This window comes from Pinus tabuliformis, chromosome 1_1 (genome assembly GCF_031772625.1).
Source record: "Pinus tabuliformis cultivar Carrire ecotype Pingquan chromosome 1_1, CPIR1, whole genome shotgun sequence".
Taxonomy (NCBI): Eukaryota; Viridiplantae; Streptophyta; class Pinopsida; order Pinales; family Pinaceae; genus Pinus; species Pinus tabuliformis.
Window position 1 is genome coordinate 610,867,287 of NC_142297.1, and position 24,916 is coordinate 610,892,202.

General features: G+C 37.4%; 1 protein-coding gene across 4 annotated transcripts in view; it reads right to left on the reverse strand.

The window, feature by feature from the left end:
• LOC149214757 (ABC transporter B family member 29, chloroplastic-like) overlaps positions 1 to 24,916 on the reverse strand; it is a 256,557-nt gene that overhangs the window by 142,926 nt on the left and 88,715 nt on the right. For all 4 annotated transcript variants that reach the window (XM_089392402.1, XM_089392404.1, XM_089392403.1 and 1 more), the window contains one exon: positions 22,569 to 22,652. In XM_089392402.1, the coding sequence (XP_089248528.1) occupies positions 22,569 to 22,652 (84 nt within the window). The remainder of the gene's footprint in view (positions 1 to 22,568; positions 22,653 to 24,916) is intronic.

Genomic DNA, 24,916 nt, shown 5'->3' on the forward strand with positions numbered 1-24,916 from the left:
CATGATATCTTAGATGAGAAAACAAAAGCTTGTAGCCCTTAGCACAACTAAAATCAAGTATATTGCAGCTAGCATGGCAAGCTATGAGGTAGTATGGCTAAGGAAGCTCTTTGGAGAATTATTTGAGAATGTATTTGATACGATAGTACCATGATAATAAGAGCGGGATTCGATTTGCTGAAACTCTCGTGTTCCATGACAAGTCCAAGCACGTTGATATCAAATATCACTATATCCAGGATATGGTGCAGAGAGGAACAGTGAGACTCCATATTGCGACTAATGTTCAAACAGCTGACATACTTACCATGCCTTTGCCGAAAGGAAAGTTCTTGATTTTTAGAGAGCAACTTGGACTAACGAATGTGACCCTTCATGGAAGGGGCGGTCATGAATTACTGAAAATTTGGCAACTCATGGATGAATTTCTATAAATAGAATTTCTAAAAATAGAAAGCCTAAAAATAGAATTTCTAAAAATATAAAGTCTCAAGTATGACATTCCAAAAATAGTAAATCACCTTGCATCAATTGGTAATCAAGTATTGTTGATGGAAAATCCCTTTTGATTATCAATCAATCCTAATAGTTCAATTTCGGCTTAATCATCAATATTATTATTATTATTCTTATGATACTATTATATTATTTATAAGAAGAAATTCAAGTCACTCAAGCATGGCTCTCATTAATGCTCTTACACTCTCTTACACTCAAAAGCATGTCATAAAAGATTCCTCTTACACACTCTTTAATGCATATGTTACACTCTCTCTTAAAAGCATAAGTTACATAGGCATGCATACCTCCTTAATGGCATGAGTTACATTTCCTAAATGGGCATGAGTTACACTATTTTTGGCATGCGAGTTACTCCTCCTTTATGGCATGGATTCATTGTTCCTCCTATATATGTGTGTCTCATTCTTTCTACCCTCACTACTTGTGCATTGTGAAAGAAGAATTTGAACTTAAGAAAGAGTTGGAGAGAATTGAAGAAGATTGTGAGAGAGAGACTTGGAGAGTAAGAGCGGAACTTGGTGAGCCAAGGTTGATTCAGTGTTTCACTGTTGATTCAATTGAAGGAAAGGTTGATTCAGTTGAAGGAAAGGTTGATTCATTGTGTGCATCTACTACTGCTACCAGTGGTCTTCATGCTACAACTTTTACCATTTGGGTGAACTTACTCATTCTCTTAATCTCTCATTGTACTTTGTATCTCTGATGAACAATTGATTTCTAATAGAAGAAGAATTTGGTTGGGTTTTCCCCTTGTGGGTTTTTCCCTGATCATTGGTCTTAAATTCTATGTGTCTCATTGTATTCTTGGTTGTCTTCTATTGTGTATTTGATTTATGTTCTATCTATAATTTCTTATCTAACATTGCAGCATAAATAAGTTTTGTAATAAGTGATTGTTATAGCATAAAACATCAAAATTTCAGCATGGATGGCAGAGATGAGACTTGGTTGTGTGTGATCCTTGTCAAGTGCTAATCCCCACAACTAGAGACTTGGTTTTCTGTGATCCTTGACAAGTGGTAAACCCCCAAGCAGAGATGAGACTTGGTTGTGTGCAATCCTTGACAAGTGGTAATCCCCCCAAGTGAATATAGCGCTATGGATGAATCTCCCATATGATGATTCTTCTTCATTAGATTGTAACATCATTGTTCCAAAGAAGAGATCCTTGTTTCGGAAAGAGATTCCTCCCTAGTTGTGAGGAAGTGTTGAAAATTGGCCGCTGAGGGGTAAATTTCATTGAATAAAATTTCATTTCCGACAATTCTAGAGTGACTTTCTAAACATAGAAAGTCATGTCTATTTATCATTTCAAGCATGACTTTCCAAAAATAGTAATCCACCTTACTTCAATTGGTAATCAAGTATAGATGATGGAAAATCACATAATGTATCCTTAATCAATCTTAATTGTTCGTTTTTTTATTTAATCATCAATATTATCATTAATATATTATTATCCTTCCATGAAACCGGATTCGTCATTTTTTCCTGAAGTGTCTGAATCCTACAAATCAGACACGATTCGAGGGAACTCGAATCCCAAACTCGGGACACTCTTGAATCCAGGTCGTGTCCCGAAAACCAGATTCGAATCCAGCAAAAATGAAACCTGCGGGCTTCAAAAACAGCACATTCCTTTTGCAAACAGTGAGTTGTGGGTTTGTTGTTAGAAGTTTGGAGCAAGGAGCCAAGGGTTTGGAGTGCTCAGCAAGGAGATTCAAGCACCAGGTAAGTGCATTTCATCTCTTTTTTTTTGAATTTGTATTACAACAGTTTGTATATGCATTTATTTTACAAATTTGCACACGTTTTGTTTATTTTTTTTATAGTATTCATGGCTCAATCAAGGGCAGCAAGTAGGGGGCAAAGGAAGGGGAAGAATGTCCCCATTGGAGATGCCCCTCCTCCCCCAATATCATCAGAGTCTGTTGCAAGTAATGTTGAGGGAAGACTTCCTCCTAAAGACAACATTGAGAAATATCCCTTGTGGAAATATGTCACAAGAGAGGATGGGCCAAGCACCAAGGGGAAGGGAGGAGGCAATGTGCATTGGAGATGCAACTTTTGCCACAATACTTTCACAAGCACATATTTTCGTGTGAAAGGCCATTTGTTGGCTTTACCAGGTTGTGGAGTTGGAGCTTGTAAAGTTGTTCCTTTACAAAAGAGGAAAGAAATGGAAAAAGAGTTCATTGTTGGTATGGCAAATGTGGCTGCAAAATCAAGAAAAACCAAGAATGATGACCCCCTTCCATTTTTTAGGAAAGGCACCACCAAATTTCCATTTGAGAGTTCTATTAGGGGACAAGCAGCAAAAAGAAAGGCAATTTCACTTGGTCCAATGGACAAGATTTTTCAAAAAGAGAAACTGGAAGAGCTTGATCTCACCATTGCCTTATTTTTCTATCAAAACTTCATATCCTTTAATGTTGCACGCGCACCTCTATTTATTGAGATGTGCCAAGCTCTAACTCACAGGTCTCCATCATGGTATGTGCCTCCTGGTTCACAGAAGCTTAGAACCGAATTCTTGACGAAGGCAAAAAAAAAGAGGTGCAAAAAATGCTTGAGCCTATTAAAGCATCATGGCCAACATCTAGGGTTAACATTGTTTATGATGGATGGACAGATCCAGCACGACACCCACTCATCAACTTCATGGTTTCTTCCTTGAATGGTCCAGTTTTCCTTAAAGCAGTAGATACACTTGGAGAACACAAGGATGCACAATTTATGGGTGAGTTATTTATTAAAGTTATTGAAGATGTAGGTGTTGATTCTTGTGTGCAAATCATTATAGATAATGCACTTGTTTGCAAGGCTGCTGGCATGATTGTGGAAGCTAAATATCCACAAGTGTTTTGGACACCTTGCATTATCCATTCATTGAACTTAGCACTGAAATCCATTTCTTCTGATGTGTTTTGAATTGGTAACATTATTGAGGATGCACGACATATCCGTAACTTTGTGCAAAATCATACAAATGCCCTCACTATCTACAAGGAGTACAACAATCTATCATTGTTGAAGATTGCTGATACACGGTTTGCCTCTTCATTCATGATGTTGAAGAGGTTGAGGGAGGTCAAGGCCGCTCTTGGGGCCATGGTTCTTTCTGAGTTTTGGTCTTTTTGGAGAAAGACAAATCAAGTAGCCTCTAAAAGAGTGAAGGACACAATGCTAGAAAATGCTTGGTGGGAAAGGGTAGATCTAATTATTCAGATCATGGACCCTATCATTTCTATGCTTCGATTGCAGTTACAAACAAACCCATCCTAGGAGAGGTTTATGAGGGATGGGATTCCATGATTGAGTCTATGAGGAGCATTATTCTACAGAGTGAGTGCCTCGAGTATGAGACATCACCAGAGGCCTTATGTGGTACTATACAGGATATTCTTGTCAGTAGATGGGACAAGAATTGCACACCTTTACATTGTTTGGCTCACTCATTGAACCCAAAATACTACATCCATGAGTGGCTGAATGGTGGACCTTCTCGCAGATTCCCTCCTCATATGGATGGTGAAATCTCACAAGGGAGGAAAGATGCATTCAGGCGGGTTTTTCAAGATAAAGCATTGCTTGATGAGGTGGAGGATGCCTTTGTAGAGTTTTCCACTGGCACTGGTCAATTTGCAGGATATGATGTGATTAGATACAGGGGGCTAAGAAGCCCTATTCTTGGTGGGCAAATCATGGGGCAACAAGCCCTCCTCTTCAGCAGTTAGCCATGAGGCTCCTCTCTCAGGTGACTTCATCCTCTTGTTGCGAGAGAAATTGGCGCACATATGGGAATTTGTATAGTGTGAAGAAGAGCAGGCTTGAGCAGTCCAGGGCAGAGACAATGGTGTATGTGCACACCAACCTTCGTCTTATTTACAGGCAGAGGGAAGAGTGGTTGAAGGGAAAGACAAAGATGTGGAATGTCTTTTCTGATGATATGGGTCTAGACAGTAGTGTTGAGTTGGCATTAGCCAACATGGATCTCAATGATCCAGTGCTAGAACCTGTTAGATTTGATGACGGTGATATTGTAGAGGGGCCATCCTCCACACCAGCAGATGCAGAGGCAACTATGGATATAGGGGAGGAGGAGGATGCAGAGGAGAGCAGTGGTCACCATGATGATGAGGACATTGATGCTTATTCTGATGATGACTATGAGGATTGATGACTCATGAGTCATGAGCTACCTACTGCCTTGAGGCTTGTATATTTGTAGTTGTTTTAAATTTTATATTTCTATTTGCCATTGGCATTGCACTACCTATGTAACACATTTTGATTTGATGACGTAATGAGAAAAATACAACTATCAATGTCTTTATCTTATTATCTTGTCTTTCTCCTATTGGATCATTGATGAATTAAATATGTATTATGTTTTATCATTTATGAATTTAGAATTTATGATTCATTTATTTATCATTTATGATTTATGTGACAGTGACATGTATTTGAATTTTGTATGTACTATGCATGCTATAATGTTACTAACTTACTTTGCAAACAGTAAAACTAACATCTAGATGAAGATCTATGTTTGAAATCAATGAATTTGTATAATTAATGAGAACATTTGTAAGAAATATCTAATTTTTAAATATATATATATATGTATATATATATATATATATAATGAATCCTACATGTCCTGTTTCGAGGGGTCAATGTGTCCGAATCCGACACTCGAATCCCCGTATATTCTACGAATCCCGAATCCCCGTGTCAGGTTACTTAGTTATCCTTATGATACTATAATATTATTCTCTAAAAAGAAATACATCTCATCTTTCCTACTTGGCACTCAATCATGCCACTTCGCACCTCTCTCTTTGATTGCACTAGTAACTCTCTCACCATAGGAAGCGTTACTCTCTCTCTCTCTCTCTTAATGGATTCATTGCACTCCTCTTACACATTAAAAACTCATCATAAAAGATTCATCATATGCTCTCTTCAATGCATATGTTACACTCTCTCCTTTAAGACATGAGTTACAAGGCATGCATAACGCTTTCTTTTATGGCATGAGTTACAAGGTATGTGTACTTCTCCCCTTTATGACATGAGTTACAAGGTATTTGTAACTCTCCCTAAATTGGCATATGTTACTCTTCCTCAAAGCATGCGAGTTACTCTTTTATGACATGAACTCATTGCTCCTCCTATATATATGTGCCTCATATCTTCACTCCTTACTTGTGCATTGTGAAACGAGAAATAGAACTTGTGAAAGAGAGAGTTGGAGAGTCTAGAGAAGGATTGAGAGAGAGAAAGAGAGAGACTTGGAGAGTAAGAACAGAACTTGATGAGCCAAACTGATTCAATCTTTGCATCCGTTGTTGCTACCAGAGATCTTCTTGCTACAACTAGTTCAGATTTGGGTGAACTTACTCATTCTCTTGATATCTCATTGTATTTTGTTTCTCTGTTGAACAATCGACTTCTAATAGAAAAAGGATCTGGTTGGTTTTTCCCCTTGTGAGTTTTGCCCTGGTCATTGGAACTAACTTCTCTATGTCTCATTGTGTTCTTGGTTGTCTTCTATTGTGCATATTGTTTGTATAGTTTATATTCTATCCACAATTTCTTAATTGATATTGTAGCTAAAAGAAGATTCATAGTAAGTAATTGTTTCAGCGTAGAACATCAAATTTCAACAGATATTTATATATTTCAGATCTTCTGAGTATTCTGTTGCATTTATGAACATTGTTCATAACATTGGTATCAGAGTTATTTGATCCTCTGGCCACTCAACCATTGCACAAAGCCAGTCTAATCCAGCCTTTGGCCATCAATTTTCGTCAACTTTGTTGTTGTCGTGATCGAAGCATTTCGCTACGTAGTTTTGGAGATTCTCCATTTTGTCATCAGGCCTTTCGTCATTTAGAAAAGGGGGCTTAATATCAAAAAAAGGAGACAATATATTTTTAATAAGTTACAAATAAAAAAAAAATCAAGTTCAATATATATATATATATATATATATATATAAATATATATATAAAAATAAAAAATTAATAAAAAAACATTTGTATATATTTATTTCAAAAAAATAGTTGCATAGCCAGCTGCAGCCATATGCTCATAATGTTTGGTCGTCGCAGTAAGCCACCAATCCAGTGATTGTTGTCGTCACCACAGATGCTCGACACTACACCCATTGTTATCTTGTATCCCATGCAATCATCTACACAAATCACCATCATTTCAGCCACCACTGCAATAGAACAATTCTACCTGCCAAAAACCCTACTGTCCTACACCATCCATTGTATCGTCACCAACAATTTAATTGAAATACAAAACGTCAATTGGAATATATATAGCAATTTTTTTTGCTATACACAGGACCATCGCTCACCACAATACTATCAATGTTTAAGGAAAAAGAAAAGAATCGATTGGTCATTGATGGTTGTACTATCAATCCATACCAATTAATCATTAGTGGTATTGTGTTCATACAATTGAATGAGTGAGTCTGACCAATTACAATTCAAGCGGTAGCCACCATTGAATAAAACAATTATCTTAGCAAACCAAATTGTTTCAACTACAATCCAAGTTAAATTTAAAAATGATACTTCAAGTTAAATTGCAAGTGACCATCCATATAATCACACCTTCTCATCACAATTTGAAAGGGTGAAAGCGGATATATTAAAGTGATTTTTAATTCATGTAAAAGGTTTAAAAGTGAAAAAATGACTTGAAAATATATTAAATTATAAAACAAAAGATTTTTAGAGAATATTGATTTAAAGGACAAAATTCAAACAAGTCCTGAAGTTCTCCATCAAAGTTATAAAAGGAGAAAGAAGAAGAGTCAAGCGAAAAAATCAGTTTAAAGGTAGTTTTAAAGTACGAAGTTATGAGGAAAAAAGAGAAGGTAGTCTTAAAGTACTAAGTTATAAGGGCAAAAGAATTTTTTTTAAAGGAATCCATAAGGGTGTTCAAGTTCATTAAATAAAAAGGGACTTTATTATCTTTTGAAAAAGTGGGTCTCTTATACGAATAAAATAAAATCCTTAGTCAAAGTACGAATTATTGAGGAATACACAATGGAGACCAGTAATGGAAGATTTCCTAAAACTTTTAGTAAATGTGTTAGTACAATATTTAAAATCAAAGGATCACTTCCGGGAAGGGATATTATCATTTCTGTCGATCCTACTGAAGATAATAATTATGTTAGCACTAAATGTGCTAACCAATTAGTGATTCCTGAATCGAATATAGCTGAAGCGGTTTTCTTTAAACGAGTAACAAACAATATGACGTATGCAATCTACAACTAAGTATTGGGGATTATACTTTTATCTCGAAATTCACTGTTAAAACCTTCAACTTTGACGATAGTGATATAATTTTGGGTTCACCCTGGATGGAATCTCTAGACTCCTTCATCCTAAATACGAAAAAAGAAGTTTTTAACATTCTCCTACACAAAAAAAAAAAAAAAAAAAACATTACAAGACATTACATTGAAATCATATTCAGTAACACCAAAAGACGTAAAAGATATCTCAAAAGTAATTCTTCAAGAAAACCAGAAGACAATGCAAAATATGGAAAAAGAAATTGAAAACATTATAGCACACAAAAAAGAAGACGTTACTCACCTCAAGGACCGCAAGGAGAAATTATTGATGCAAATTAAGAAACTTAAAAATGATAAGAAATCATTGAAAAACAAATTAGAAAAACTTATCATGAAAGAAGCATCAAAGTCTTCAGACATAACAGTCCAAGTTGAAAAAAAAAATGAATCAAATCCAGTCAATACCACAACTCGGGATGATGACAAAATGATGGAAGTAAAAACATATTAGATGTTGCAATTCAAACAACGAAAATTTCAAGTGAAGATCCAACAATTAACCAAGTGACTCCAGTAACTAAAGGAAATTAGATACCTCTAGTAAAACAAGAAATCAGGAGTGTTTCTAGCCTGACGGAGATGTCAGAGTTGGGAGATCAGTTACTTACTTCTCAGTAACTGAGTTGCAGTGCAGCGATTAGCAATGGTAGTGCTATGGGCAGCACGATGCAGCATGATGAGAGGAGTTGCAGTGTAGATGCAATAGTTGCAGTGGCAAAGCCATGGGCAGCAGAACAGATGCAGAGGGAGCTGCAATAGAGATGCAGCAGTGGCAGTGGGAGGGCCATGGGTAGCAGTACAGGATGTAGCAGTGCAGAGGATGTTGGGCAGCAGGCCTAGCATCAGCACAGGGACCGATGCCTAATGATCAGGGTGATACTCAGTGAGGAGTATTGCTAGAGCACAATTCTTGCTAAGAGGGAGTGTTGATTTGGGGTAGCATCAGATGTGCTCTAGCCACGAAAATTTGTGGAGAAGCTAAGGCACATGAGATATCCAATACCGAGAAAGGGTTTCATCAGATTCTAAACAGTTTGGGAGATATTATAATAATTAATATTTTTAATGGAGTCCCTAAATCTAAACTTAGGGAGAATAAAATATTAATGTGAATTAATATAAAACTGTGTTAGAATGGTCCAAAAGTCATGGATCAAGCTAGATCTAATCTTAGCCGTTGATTAGGGGCTTAATCTCGGTCGTTGATTTGTCAACGAGAAAAGTATAAGAGGAAGCTTGAGGGTCACTTGGAGAACACACCAAGAGATCAAGATTTCGATTTTATGGGGTTGGGTTTGCTGAGAAAGTTGAGAGAGTGATCAGAGTTGCAGCTGAGGGGCAGTGAATATAGAAGCAAAGAGGCAGAGATAGCACTGGGAGGATCAGTGCAGTAGCTGGAGAGAGGGATGCAGAAGCAATCAAGGGTTCACGTAGAGCCAGCCAGGGCTCACGCAAAGGCAGCCAGGAGCTGCGTAGTGCCTCAGAGGGCCAGCATGGGTGACGCAGAGGGCCATAGGGCTGACACAGTTCCTCCAGAGGTTGGCGCAGGCCAAGCCAGAGTGACGTTGGGTCAAAGAGAGGCTGACACTGTCCCTAGAGGCTGATGTTGGGGTTTCGTGGGGCAGATTGGAGCTGTGGAGTTGCTGGAGTGTTTACCTGGGGTTTCAGCCGAAATATCTGCTTCTGAGTAGAAAGGTACTACTGCCGAGATTTTTCTTTGTTGCGTGAGCTGGATTTGGCACCTAGATTGTATTCTAAAACTGCTTAATAAATCAAACCCTCAGATAGTTGCATCGGTTTTCCCGCATTGGTTTTTCCAGGGACATTAGTCCAAAAACAAAGGTGTCACTTGTGTGCTTGTTTCTATTTCCTTCAGTTGATGATCTGTAATGTGTTGAGCATGTACTTGTATATGTTTCCAGTATTGACATGGTAAATAACTTGTTAATTAACAGAACAAATAGGTAGGAATAAATCAGTAAAGTGCATGAAGGGTTTCTAATGTGTCGGACTTAGAAATTCCAACACGACTAGGATAACACCATCAAAAAACTCCACAAGCATGTCCTTCCAATATATAACTACCATTGAAGAATTCACCATCTACAATCGAAGAAGGAGATATACTAGCATAGATACATGTGCAAGGTGGTTATAATAAACACGAGATCAGAAAGGGAAGGGGACAGCCCCATCAAATCACTCATTGAGCAGGAGAAAAACCTCAACATGTTGCCATTAATCAAAAAGAAGTGGATCGATCTGAGGGGTCAATCAAGTCCAAGATGCCATCTACAATGTCCATGCTCAAAATAGCCACATCTATTAGAGTGCACCACAATCTCATAAATAGCCTTCAATATGGCTATAGGATAGCTAATCCATCTAGGAAAATCTACATGTAAGCAGTGCTTTGATACTATCCCAACGCCATGTAAGCCCTATGTGCTAAGGTGTTCCCCCAATAGGCTCAATCCTCATCACATACCGTCCATGTCTAGCCATTAAGAGATCTAAAGTTAACAAAGGAGAATCTGCCGACGTGGTGTGCTCCATTCAAAGTGGTCAACAACTAAACTATCATAAGGGAAGCAATTCCATGAAAGTGTGCAACATGAAAGCTCCATCAGTATCATCTTGAAAGCCTCTGACACATATGATGAGCGTCACAAGTATCACTCTAATATGATGAAAATCACAAGTGCAAGGCCGCATACATTATGAAGGGTAAAGGACCAACCAATATATAACAAACATCGAAGAATTCACCATCTACGATGGAAGAAGGAGATATACTAGCATAGATCCATGTGCAAGGTGGTTATAATAAACACAAGATCAGAAAGGGAAGGGGGCAGCCCCATCAAATCAGTCATTGAGTAGGAGAAAAACCTCAACATGCTGCCATTAATCAAAAAGAAGTGGATCGATCCATGAAGTGAGGGGTCAATCAAGTCCAAGATGCCATCTCCAATGTCCATGCTCAAAATAGTCACATATATTAGAGTGCACCACAATCTCATAAATAACCTTCAATATGGCTATAGGATAGCTAATCCATCTAGGAAAATCTACATGTAAGCAGTGCTTTAATACTGTCCCAATGCCATGTAAGCCCTATGTGCTAAGGTGTTCCCCCAATAGGCTCAATCCTCATCACATACCGTCCATGTCTAGCAATTAAGAGATTTAAAGTCAACAAAGGAGAATCTATCGACGTGGTGTACTCCATCCAAAGTGGTCAACAACTAAATTTTCATAAGGGAAGCAATTCCATGAAAGTGTGAACCATGAAAGCTCCATCAGTATCATCCTAAAAACCTCTGACACATGATGAGTGTCACAAGTATCACTTTGATATGATGAAAATCACAAGTGCAAGGCCGCATACATTATGAAGGGTAAAGGACAAACCAATATATAGCAACCATCGAAGAATTCACCATCTACGATGGAAGGAGATATACAGCATAGATCCATGTGCAAGGTGGTTATAATAAACACAAGATCAGAAAGGGAAGGGGGCAGCCCCATCAAATCAGTCGTTGAGTAGGAGAAAAACCTCAACATGCTGCCATTAATCAAAAAGAAGTGGATCAATCCATGAAGTGAGGGGTCAATCAAGTCCAAGATGCCATCTACAATGTCCATGCTCAAAATAGTTACATGTTTAGAGTGCACCACAATCTCGTAAATAACCTTCAATATGGCTATAGGATAGCTAATCCATCTAGGAAAATCTACATGTAAACAGTGCTTTGATACTGTCCCAACGCCATGTAAGCCCTATGTGCTAAGGTGTTCCCCCAATAGGCTCAATCCTCATCACATATCGTCCATGTCTAGCCATTAAGAGATCTAAAGTCAACAAAGGAGAATTTGCCGACATGGTATGCTCCATCCAAAGTGGTCAACAACTAAACTGTCATAAGGGAAGCAATTCCATGAAAGTGTGCACCATGAAAGCTCCCTCAGTATCATCCTGAAAGCCTCTGACAGATATGATGAGCGTCACTAGTATCACTCTGATATGATGAAAATCACAAGTGCAAGGCCACATACATTACGAAGGGTAAAGGATCAACCAATATATAACAACCATCGAAGAATTCAGCATCTACGATGGAAAAAGGAGATATACTAGCATAGATCCATGTGCAAGGTGGTTATAATAAACACAAGATCAGAAAGGGAAGGGGGCAGCCCCATCAAATCAGTCATTGAGTAGGAGAAAAACCTCAACATGCTGCCATTAATCAAAATAAGTGGATCAATCCATGAAGTGAGGGGTCAATCAAGTCCAAGATGCCATCTCCAATGTCCATGCTCAAAATAGTCACATATATTAGAGTGCACCACAATCTCATAAACAACCTTCAATATGGCTATAGGATAGCTAATCCATCTCGGAAAATCTACAAGTAAGCAGTGCTTTGATACTATCCCAATGCCATGTAAGCCATATGTGCTAAGGTGTTCCCCCAATAGGCTCAATCCTCATCACATAACGTCCATGTCTAGCCATTAAGAGATCTAAAGTCAACAAAGGAGAATCTGCTGACGTGGTGTGCTCCATCCAAAGTGGTCAACAACTAAACTGTCATAAGGGAAGCAATTCCATGAAAGTGTGCACTATGAAAGCTCCATCAGTATCATACTGAAAGCCTCTGACACATATGATGAGCGTCACAAGTATCACTCTAATATGATGAAAATCACAAGTGCAAGGCTGCATACATTATGAAGGGTAAAGGACCAAAGATCCACTTGTCTCTCAAGTGGAAATCTTTTAGATTCATCAAGTGCTCCATGATGTCATTCAAGGACACTTGTAACTTCCATGTCTCATAGTTAGGCTCATCACTTGCATGGATAGCATAGCACCTTGCAATAACATTGCCACCTCTGTTTTTGAGTAGTTTCTCCATCTGCATGGAACTAATAATTTGTTAGGGTCAAAGGATGAACCAAATGAGTTAGTATTGCTTGTCTACTAATTTGAACCTGAGTAAGAGTTTGTCTAGATTCTTAGCAAAGGTCCCTGATGTTTGGATCCATCACACTACCAAGTCCACATCCATTCCCCCTATGGGTGTTGGAAATATATATGCTGCTAGCTAATAATCTCCCATGATTAGCATATATATATATATCTATATATATATATATATATTTCCCCACCATGATGTATCCAGCTTTTCTGAAAATTTGCCATATCCATTTTGGTTTTCGCACACACACACATAGTTCCACTGTCATGTTGTATCCAGCTTTTCTGAAAAATCGACATATCCATTTTGGTTTACATTTCAGTGCAAAGGAATATATATATAAACAAGAACGAGTCACGTAATCAATGATGCTTGCCATTTGGTGACACGGTTTACTACATTAAATGAAATCAACTTTGTTGACCTCTACTGGTCAACTACCCATGCAGTGCACCCCGTTTTTCTTGACAGAAAGAAGCAGCACCTGATCAGCATGTCCGTGCCATCTTGCCATCGTGAGCAGCTTGATCTTTTTGATTGTAAACCCAGTCTGCATGTATTAATTGTAAATAATCTTAGCAGACATTAGTCATGTATGTAATTTGCCTAGGTGGACCTAACTTTCTGATGATAATCTACGTCCCGGAAGGTTTTTCGTTTCACCGATCCACGGATCGGCAGAGTTTTCCTTCAAACCTGACCCCAAAGCCGGGATTGATTTTGTCATTAGAACTTTAGGAGAATCCTAGTGTGTTGATCTGCTAGATTATCGTTGTGTCGCAGAGCTGGGTGTTTTGTGAGGGTCTGTATTAAATGGGTTTGTCCCTTAAGATGTAATTTTGTAAAAGTCATGATGTAATGTGTCCTGAGGGTCGAGAAATGTTTTAAATCCCCTCATGAGTCCTAAGTCCTAGGTCCTAGGTGAGGTTTCCGAAGGCTTAGTTCAGTGATCCATTTTAAATAAATTAAAAAATTAAAAAATGAATAAAAATAATAAAATAATAAAAAATTAAAAAATGAAGCAAAAACCCTAACTAATAAAATAATAATATTTTAAGTTAATAAATCGACGGATGAGATCAAGAGATGTCTTGATCCTCATCAACGGTCGAGATCATTTCTACATGGATCACTCGAACTAGCCGTTGGAGACTTTTCCTTTAAGTAGGGTGCTAGGGGTCATTTCAGATCATCTGATCTGTGAGTCTGTACTGAAAAAGCTCTCTTGTAATCTGATTTTCTGGTTAATGAAAAGACTTTGGGGTTCAAATTGGTTGGTGTTACTCTTTGGGATTGCTGTGAGATCTTTAATTTTCTGCATATTTCAGTTTTTAGCCGTTAATCATAGCTTGTTTTTTTAAGAGTAGTGTGAGCACAGGTATCTTGTTCACTTGCTAGGGTTTGAGGGCTGCTAGGGTTTCTGAAATAATGGCAGGTATCTCCATTATTTTCTGAGATCTAGCAGCGCTCTTTCTCTCTGTGCTGATGGTTGCTTGAGGTGTGCAGGAAAACCTTTCTGAAGGAAGTTGTGGGCGTTTGGGGAAGTTCTAGGCTGAACCAGCCAACTCCCACTGGCTTTTCTGTGCAGAGCCCAGCTGATTGTTCCCTGGGTTAATCATTCAAAGTTTCTTTTCTGTTTTACATTGAGAGATTTTCTTTCTGTTCACAGTGAAGTTCAAGATTTCTGATATGTTGAAAACATTACTGCAATTATTGTTAAATCTGGCTGTGTAGGGGCCAAAATCTGTACATTAATTAGCTGTTCTAGGGTTTTAAAATCAGCTGTCTTAGGGTTTCGATTTTGGTTTTATGTACATATAATTTTTTTTTTTTTTTTGCAGTTTTCATTAGGGTCTTCTATGAAGGTTTCAAAGGATCTACTTTAAAAAATAATTTGCATCTTGTAGATTACAGAGAAGATCCTAGCGTTTTGGTTTACAATCTCCTGTGTGTGAGGAATCGAAGCTGCCATTTAACGAAATAGCAAAGCCGAACAGCGTGATATCTCCATTTCGCCGTTTTCACCTGCGTGCGTGATTTCTCCACCTGCTAGCGGCGTTTTTCCATACATATGCAGGCCTGCAGTGATTATTTCATTGGAACATTGCGTGGGAAGACTGTGGCCCCTCGCTGCTGTCGAGACCCTGCAAGACGGCAAGAGAAAAACTTCTGAGCGTAGGCGTTTTGATTGCCGGCGTGCGTATTACCAGCAAACTCAGAGCTATTCACACATTGCCGCCATCACCCGTAAACCACGCCGGCAGCAGGGGCAATCCGTCGATCTGTAGCTGGGTTATGAAATTTGCAGTTCGCCGTCAACTATCTCTTCGAGAAATCACGCCATTGTGCTGTCTGCCGCCTTCAAAACTGAAGTTACGCAGACAAATTTCATTCCGTTTTCAATGTGACTGCAATTTTTTGATGAATGCGTAAATGCCAGGTGTGGAGGTTCCTCTGTCCACCGTCGAAGACTTCAGGCCGTCACGCAGCAGGTAAATCGAACCATCGATTCATCAGCGCCAGGTAAATTTCGAAAGGGTCACTCTCGGTTTTTCGCGATTTGGTTCAGATCGATGGCATGGTGAGTAGCAGTCGATTCATTTTCATAAGCGCAGGTGAAAAATCATGCTCCTTCGTCTTCATATTGTCTGCGTTTTTCCAGTCATTATTCGGCCAGCATTTCCATTTCTATGCGTTTGATTTTTTTATCGCAGGTCAGCATAGTCGTAGTTAGGTTTCTTTAGTTTTGGATTTAATAATTTCAATCATAAGCAAATAAAAATGTCGTTTTCATTTGTAACGTAGATTTTTTTAATTTAGATTTCATTTGATTTTAGGGTAGGTTTAAATTTAAAATATTGTATAGTTTTGTTTTATGTTTAAATTAGATTTTATATTTAAAAGTTTTTCATAAATTTTATATTTAGATTATTTTTATAATATAAAAAAATAAAAAAGATTTTTGGTTTAGTTTAATTTTTTTTAGTTTTAGAATAGATTTTAAGATTTTAATTTTTTAGATATTTTTTTAACTTTTCATTTTAAATCACTTTTTCTTTTTTTAGATTTGTTTTATATAAAAAAAAAAAAAAAAAAAAAAAAAAATTAGATTAGTTTTATTTCATTAGACTTTAATAATTTCTTTTTTTAGATTTTTTTTATTTATATGTAAAGTCTTGAAAAGATAAAAAAATAAAAAGTGAATAGAATTAATGTTTTAGTTTCTGTTTGTTAATTTTTTCAAATTTTGATTCTTAGTATAGATTTAAAATCTTGTAGTTTTTATTTTAAATAGATTTAAGTTTAAAGATTTATAATTTTTAGATTTTTATTTAAAAACAAAAAAAAAATCGAAAAAATATAAAATTTTCGTGGAAAATTATTTTTGCCAGTCTCAGTGGTTTTCATGTATATCTTTCATGCTGGGATCTAAGTTTTCAAGCTGAGATGCGAAATTGATATCTGGTTAATGGTTTATAATTCTCGTGGTATTTTAAGGCATTTATCTTTTAAAATTTTCAGTTGCCGGATATCGTTTTGGTCATTGTGATTTAGCTGATGATAGATGATTGTTGTTCACGTTTTATTCCTCTATATCATTTAACAAGTAATCATTGTAATAAAAATCTCTTAAGGCACTGGTCTGTTAAATTAACCAAATTCATCTAGTGCTTATCTTGCCGTGTCTCGTGTCTCCCAACCAACTGGTCGACAGTTGGTCTTCATTATCTCGCAGGGTCTACCCCCCTTAGCCGCGGGAGACAGGCTTAAACGGAGGGATCGGGGATCAGAGTGACAGCCCCCGGTCTGAGCGTTGTCGTGTCAATCCGCGCGACAACATTTTTGGCGCCGTTGCCGGGGACAGAGTTTTTTTGTTCCTGGAGTTTCATCGACATTCATCTTCTCATCTTCTCATCTCTCATTTGAGCTGGCAGATTCAATATTTTGGCATCTTTTCATCACATATCAGCAGCATCTCTTCGGTGTGTTTCTTGTTTGGGTGGCGACTCCATTTTCTTATTTTTTCCCAGACAAGAAGCCTACCACATACCTGTTTGTTGATTGTTTCTCGGATCTTAGAATCAGATTTGTTGTTCAAGTGGCGACTCCACTTCTTTCATCTTTTGATTTTCTTGAGCAAAGATCTAGTTCTATCATCCCTTATTGTTCATCATGGATTATTCATTTAAACCATGTCATTTTACTGATAATCTTCATGATCTTCCGAAAGAGGCCATTGGTAAATTACTTAAGTTCTCGGGTGATGATTCGGTCGCTGTTAAAAGGCATTTAAACATGTTTACTTGTGTAATGATCTTATACTGTAGATTTCCTCAATATAATAATGAAGATTTCAAGATGCGTCTATTTGTCCGTTCTTTAGAGGGTGATGCCTTGAATTGGTTTAATAACTTTCCTAATGATTTTTTCACTTCTTTACAAGACATTCTCAATGCTTTTAAAGATAGATATGATAGTCCAAACAGCTTGCCTTCTACTTCTAAAATTGTTGAACAGAAAGAAAGTAATTCAGCTGTTGAAGAAAGATTTCAAGGTCAGAATGTGTCATCCACCGGAAATATTGCAGATCATCATAGTGAAAAATCAGGGATAAATGACAATGAAAAGGAGGAGCAAAAGCAAATAATACAAGATTTAAAGATGCTGGTGAAAAATCTGGAAAGCAACCAAACTAATCTTATCAATGATGTTAAAACTTTACGCACCCATCTGGAAAAACGTAATAAGGAGATTGAGGACACGCAAAATCAGCATGCTAAGGAAATTGAGGCCATGAAAACTAAACATGAAACGGAAATTGGAAACATGCAAGCGAATCATGAAGAAGAAATAAATTCCATGCAGCATTGCTTGATGAACATAAAGGAAGAAAATGTTAAAGTAATAAAAGACATGGAAGAACATCATGCCAGACAAATTAGTGCTATAAAGGTTGAACACTTTAGACAGATGGATGCCATTAGAATACAGGTTCAAAAATTTCAGCAATTGGAAAATGAAAGAAAACAGATAACATCAATAGATCAGGAGCCTTCTGATTTGTTGCAACAAGATCCATCTTATTATAAGGAGGTTATTAGTTCAGTTGAAAGATGGTTGATTGAGGATGGACTTAGGAATGATAAAGATCAGATGCGGGCTAAAGAGAGACATATCACGCGTACTTCATCTGATAGTTTCGAGACAGAAAGTTCCACCTCATCAGTAATTCATCCTGCCAGAAAGAAAAAGCGCAAGAGGAAGAAAATGAGAAGAAGATTTGACGCATCAGACGGCCGTGAGCAGCTTGATTTTCGGATAGGAAAGAGTCCTACCATATGAAGAATTGGACATGGCACATCCGACAAGCAGCCGACAGATTTGCCTGAAAGCAGGCAAATGCTCAGTATGCACTATATTGAAAACATCTGATGCCGTAGGGCATCCTTTATAGCGTATTTCTAACCCTACTCCTTGTTTTTCCGCATTTTCATTTCTGCTTTAGATAGTTAATAAATGAAGAGCTTTTTTCTTTCCTGTGCTTAATGTATATGCTGATTTATGGATGGACGCTACTTATTTTTGTGTTGTATGGATGCAGATTCTGGATTCTCACATTCCTGCAAGCAGCAACGTGTCCCCAAGTAGAGCCAGATGTTGACCTCTACTGGTCAACTACCCATGCAGTGCACCCCGTTTTTCTTGACAGAAAGAAGCAGCACCTGATCAGCATGTCCGTGCCATCTTGCCATCGTGAGCAGCTTGATCTTTTTGATTGTAAACCCAGTCTGCATGTATTAATTGTAAATAATCTTAGCAGACATGAGTCATGTATGTAATTTGCCTAGGTGGACCTAACTTTCTGATGATAATCTACGTCCCGGAAGGTTTTTCGTCTCACCGATCCACGGATCGGCAGAGTTTTCCTTCAAACCTGACCCCAAAGCCGGGATTGATTTTGTCATTAGAACTTTAGGAGAATCCTAGTGTGTTGATCTGCTAGATTATCGTTGTGTCGCAGAGCTGGGTGTTTTGTGAGGGTCTGTATTAAATGGGTTTGTCCCTTAAGATGTAATTTTGTAAAAGTCATGATGTAATGTGTCCTGAGGGTCGAGAAATGTTTTAAATCCCCTCATGAGTCCTAAGTCCTAGGTCCTAGGTGAGGTTTCCGAAGGCTTAGTTCAGTGATCCATTTTAAATAAATTAAAAAATTAAAAAATGAATAAAAATAATAAAATAATAAAAAATTAAAAAATGAAGCAAAAACCCTAACTAATAAAATAATAATATTTTAAGTTAATAAATCGACGGATGAGATCAAGAGATGTCTTGATCCTCATCAACGGTCGAGATCATTTCTACATGGATCACTCGAACTAGCCGTTGGAGACTTTTCCTTTAAGTAGGGTGCTAGGGGTCATTTCAGATCATCTGATCTGTGAGTCTGTACTGAAAAAGCTCTCTTGTAATCTGATTTTCTGGTCAATAAAAAGACTTTGGGGTTCAAATTGGCTGGTGTTACTCTCTGGGATTGCTGTGAGATCTTTAATTTTCTGCATATTTCAGTTTTTAGCCGTTAATCATAGCTTGTTTTTTTAAGAGTAGTGTGAGCACAGGTATCTTGTTCACTTGCTAGGGTTTGAGGGCTGCTAGGGTTTCTGAAATAATGGCAGGTATCTCCATTATTTTCTGAGATCTAGCAGCGCTCTTTCTCTCTGTGTTGATGGTTGCTTGAGGTGTGCAGGAAAACCTTTCTGAAGGAAGTTGTGGGCGTTTGGGGAAGTTCTAGGCTGAACCAGCCAACTCCCACTGGCTTTTCTGTGCAGAGCCCAGCTGATTGTTCCCTGGGTTAATCATTCAAAGTTTCTTTTCTGTTTTACATTGAGAGATTTTCTTTCTGTTCACAGTGAAGTTCAAGATTTCTGATATGTTGAAAACATTACTGCAATTATTGTTAAATCTGGCTGTGTAGGGGCCAAAATCTGTACATTAATTAGCTGTTCTAGGGTTTCAAAATCAGTTGTGCTTATGGGTTTCGATTTTGGTTTTATGTACATATAATTTTTTTTTTTTTTTTGCAGTTTTCATTAGGGTCTTCTCTGAAGGTTTCAAAGGATCTACTTTAAAAAATAATTTGCATCTTGTAGATTACAGAGAAGATCCTAGCGTTTTGGTTTTCAATCTCCTGCGTGTGAGGAATCGAAGCTGCCAGTTAACGAAACAGCAAAGCCGAACAGCGTGATATCTCCATTTCGCCGTTTTCACCTGCGTGCGTGATTTCTCCACCTGCTAGCGGCGTTTTTCCATACATACGCAGGCCTGCAGTGATTATTTCATTGGAACATTGCGTGGGAAGACTGTGGCCCCTCGCTGCTGTCGAGACCCTGCAAGACGGCAAGAGAAAAACTTCTGAGCGTAGGCGTTTTGATTGCCGGCATGCGTATTACCAGCAAACTCAGAGCTATTCACACATTGCCGCCATCACCCGTAAACCACGCCGGCAGCAGGGGCAATCCGTCGATCTGTAGCTGGGTTATGAAATTTGCAGTCCGCCGTCAACTATCTCTTCGAGAAATCACGCCATTGTGTTGTCTGCCGCCTTCAAAACTGAAGTTACGCAGACAAATTTCATTCCGTTTTCAATGTGACTGCAATTTTTTGATGAATGCGTAAATGCCAGGTGTGGAGGTTCCTCTGTCCACCGTCGAAGACTTCAGGCCGTCACGCAGCAGGTAAATCGAACCATCGATTCATCAGCACCAGGTAAATTTCGAAAGGGTCACTCTCGGTTTTTCGCGATTTGGTTCAGATCGATGGCATGGTGAGTAGCAGTCGATTCATTTTCATAAGCGCAGGTGAAAAATCATGCTCCTTCGTCTTCATATTGTCTGCGTTTTTCCAGTCATTATTCGGCCAGCATTTCCATTTCTATGCGTTTGAGTTTTTTATCGCAGGTCAGCATAGTCGTAGTTAGGTTTCTTTAGTTTTGGATTTAATAATTTCAATCATAAGCAAATAAAAATGTCGTTTTCATTTGTAACGTAGATTTTTTTAATTTAGATTTCATTTTATTTTAGGGTAGGTTTAAATTTAAAATATTGTATAGTTTTGTTTTATGTTTAAATTAGATTTTATATTTAAAAGTTTTTCATAAATTTTATATTTAGATTATTTTTATAATATAAAAAAATAAAAAAGATTTTTGGTTTAGTTTAATTTTTTTTAGTTTTAAAATAGATTTTAAGATTTTAATTTTTTAGATATTTTTTTAACTTTTCATTTTAAATCACTTTTTCTTTTTTTAGAAAAAAAAAAAAAAATTAGATTAGTTTTATTTCATTAGACTTTAATAATTTCTTTTTTTAGATTTTTTTTATTTATATGTAAAGTCTTGAAAAGATAAAAAAATAAAAAGTGAATAGAATTAATGTTTTAGTTTTTGTTTGTTAATTTTTTCAAATTTTGATTCTTAGTATAGATTTAAAATCTTGTAGTTTTTATTTTAAATAGATTTAAGTTTAAAGATTTATAATTTTTAGATTTTTATTTAAAAACAAAAAAAAATTCGAAAAAATATAAAATTTTCGTGGAAAATTATTTTTGCCAGTCTCAGTGGTTTTCATGTATATCTTTCATGCTGGGATCTAAGTTTTCAAGCTGAGATGCGAAATTGATATCTGGTTAATGGTTTATAATTCTCGTGGTATTTTAAGGCATTTATCTTTTAAAATTTTCAGTTGCCGGATATCGTTTTGGTCATTGTGATTTAGCTGATGATAGATGATTGTTGTTCACGTTTTATTCCTCTATATCATTTAACAAGTAATCATTGTAATAAAAATCTCTTAAGGCACTGGTCTGCTAAATTAATCAAATCCATCGAGTGCTTTATCTTATCGCGTCTCGTGTCTCCCAACCAACTGGTCGACAGTTGGTCCCATCATCTCACAGGGACTCCCCCCCTTAGCCGCGGGAGACAGGCTTAAACGGAGGGATCGGGGATCAGAGTGACAGCCCCCTGTCTGAGCGTTGTCGTGTCAATCTGCGCGACAACAAACTTAATATAAAATTAACCTAGATTAGATTAATGCAACTATACTCAGATGTCTAGGATGATCTCACAACCCTCTCTAACAAATGAAATTACAAGCAATGTTTCACCAACAAAATCTAAGGGGTCTTGGAAAGCTCTAGTTCTTTGGCATGTAACCAAACAACTCAGCGGTGGAGCTCTACAAATGAGCTGCAAAATTGTGTCAACTTTACTTATGTACCTCACCTTCTTTTTCAATCTGTTGTATCATATTAGTTTTCATTTTACTCAGATAGAATACGTTGAAATGTTTGGATAAATATACAAAAGTAGCCAGAATCTAAATTCACACCAAGACAACTAATTTATTTATTGTCTCAGAGAAAAAGAAACAAGGCAAAATAAATTCCGTGGCTAGCGGTGTTTCTCAAGAAATTTCATCTGCAAGACGACTTCTCTGAAGCATGCTATATTTGCATATGATACAATTATGGTAAAACCAGTGATACCAAGAAGAAGAAAACTTCCATGCACACAATAATAACTGGAAAGATGTCTGAAATTCTGATGTTACAATAATAATATCCAAATATTGGTATAGAAGAATTACCCAAAGCCATACCTGTGGACAAAACTTTGTTAACTCAAATAAACGCTCAATAGCTGGTTCTCCCTGTTTTAGCTCATTGTATGACTTCCCAAGATCCTATTAAATTAACATGCATCAGCAAACTGCGGCCAACCATGGATCGAACTTTTATTAGAGAACTACATGTTTACTGCAAGTTTGAACATTATGTATATGCATTACAATTTACAATTTGTAATAAGGAGAATTGAATTTAAATAATAATATAAAGAAAGAGGGCAATAATCCATCCAACATTAATTCAGAAGCCATGACCATCTAATGCATAGTACAGTTGAACAATGTGATCTTACATACAAGATTGTACAGTTTCACAATGTGGTCTTCCATACAAAATTAAGTTTACATGAGGCAAGATTAGTTGGAAACTAACTAATTCCAAGCTTAATAATTTCCTAACATAAGCACATACTGTACAAAGAGAAGACTACTGAAGAACATTATTGCTCAAAATCATAAAAGCAGCAAGTCATATTTAGCACTGAATACAGAGTTTGATTGAAAGGAATATATCATTATCTAAAGGTAAAATTCAATATTATTAACCTTGCTCATATAATGACAAGAAAGAATGGCAATGGCTGTAAAGCAAGCAAGAGCCAATTGTAGCTTGAGCTATACCCCCACTTATATAACCACTCGTCCCCTAGAGTATCCATGCATATCATGCCTATCAAAGTAAAAGGAACTCTCGATGAACATCCTGACCCCAATGAAGCGATAAATTGACCATCATAAAAGGGGGATCATATCATCATTATTACTTGATAAATCAGTAAATCTTGTTGAACAAACCATATCAAGGCAAGAAAGAAAAAGGAAAATATGGGGGCTTGGAAAAACAAAAGCAAAAGAAGGTAACTCAAGTAGCTAAAGCGCTCTCTCTAGAAAACCATTCACGAATGGTGGTTTCCATAGCCTGGTATAAGACTATGACACTTTTCATAAGTAAACCCCAAGCCATAACACCTATCACTTGCACCTGTCATTTGAAAGGCTCAGCCTAGGAACTGTTCCTCCCCTTAGGGTTGGAAGCACCTAATAAGTTCAAGTGATAATACTCCTATACCTAAATATGGTAACTTGTGCACAATCATAAGCTAGTAGGACATTTGATGACGATACTTGTGAAAAGTACCTTCATGGCTTTAACATTGAATATGGTCCACCTTGATGCTTTTATGGTCCCAGTAGCCATGATGTTGTTCTCACTTCATTCTTTGAGTATGTGTTAAGTGATTCTGACAAGTGCAGCATGTTATCTCTCTATCAGTGGATGTACATAAAAAATTTCAAGCAGATCATTCACCACCATTGTAAGCCCAAGGTCACAAGTCAGAGCCCTGTAAAAAACCAAGTGAGGCCATGTATTCAGCATCTCAGACCTAGTGTCTTGTCTTTTGAGTCTGTATTCATTATGATTGGTCGAACCATGCCTCATCCCTTTAGAGCTTCATCTTGGTGATCTCATCCCTAACCGAATTAGAGGACCTTGGGAGTTTTTCATGAGGACTCATGGTTCTATGGGAGTCTTGTCTTTGTACGGGTGATCACAGATGTATGGGCCAATCCAAGCTATGTCAAGGTGCAGCTATGTCATTCCATATGGTTTTGTGTCTATAGAGTCTATAGGTGACCTTGGCCTTGGTGCAGTATTGCTCATTACAGCTCTCACAGCATAGCAGTCTCATTTTTCAACTTTCACATTTCCCAAGGCAATTCATGTTTCCCAATGCAAAATGGTCCCCATGGTCAGAAAGTCAACCTAGGCTCAAATTGTAGAGCATGATTAGAGGATTCCATGCCACGTGGAATTTTTTCAATTAGGGCATCTGGTGGCTAGTTTCAGTCCAATCAAACCTGGTCAACAATACAATAAATGTTTCTAGGGGATTTTCAGAAGGAGCTTTGGGCAGAATCATCCATGCATTACGTCAAAATTCATCAACTCGATGAGACAAAGAAAACCTAGGTGCCAAAATTTTGAGATCAACAACAGTGTTGGAGATCAAGCACAGGGGCAGTGTGACATGGCAGTGAAAGTAATGATGTGGCAATGCCTAGCATATATGAGGAAACAGAGATAGACCTAGTATAGATCAGGAGATGAAGAGCAAAACCCAGAATCTAGTTTTTCCAAGAGGGCTATGGTGCTAGAGATATACCATTGTGGGCCCAAGTAGAATTGCCAAGGGAATATTCAATGCTAAGTCAAAGTCAAAGAATATCTATTGGAGAAAAGTCTACTAGCCGTTGTAACCAAATTGGACAGCTAAGTGGGAAGATGGACCTATCTACTAGTCATTACAACTAACTCTTTC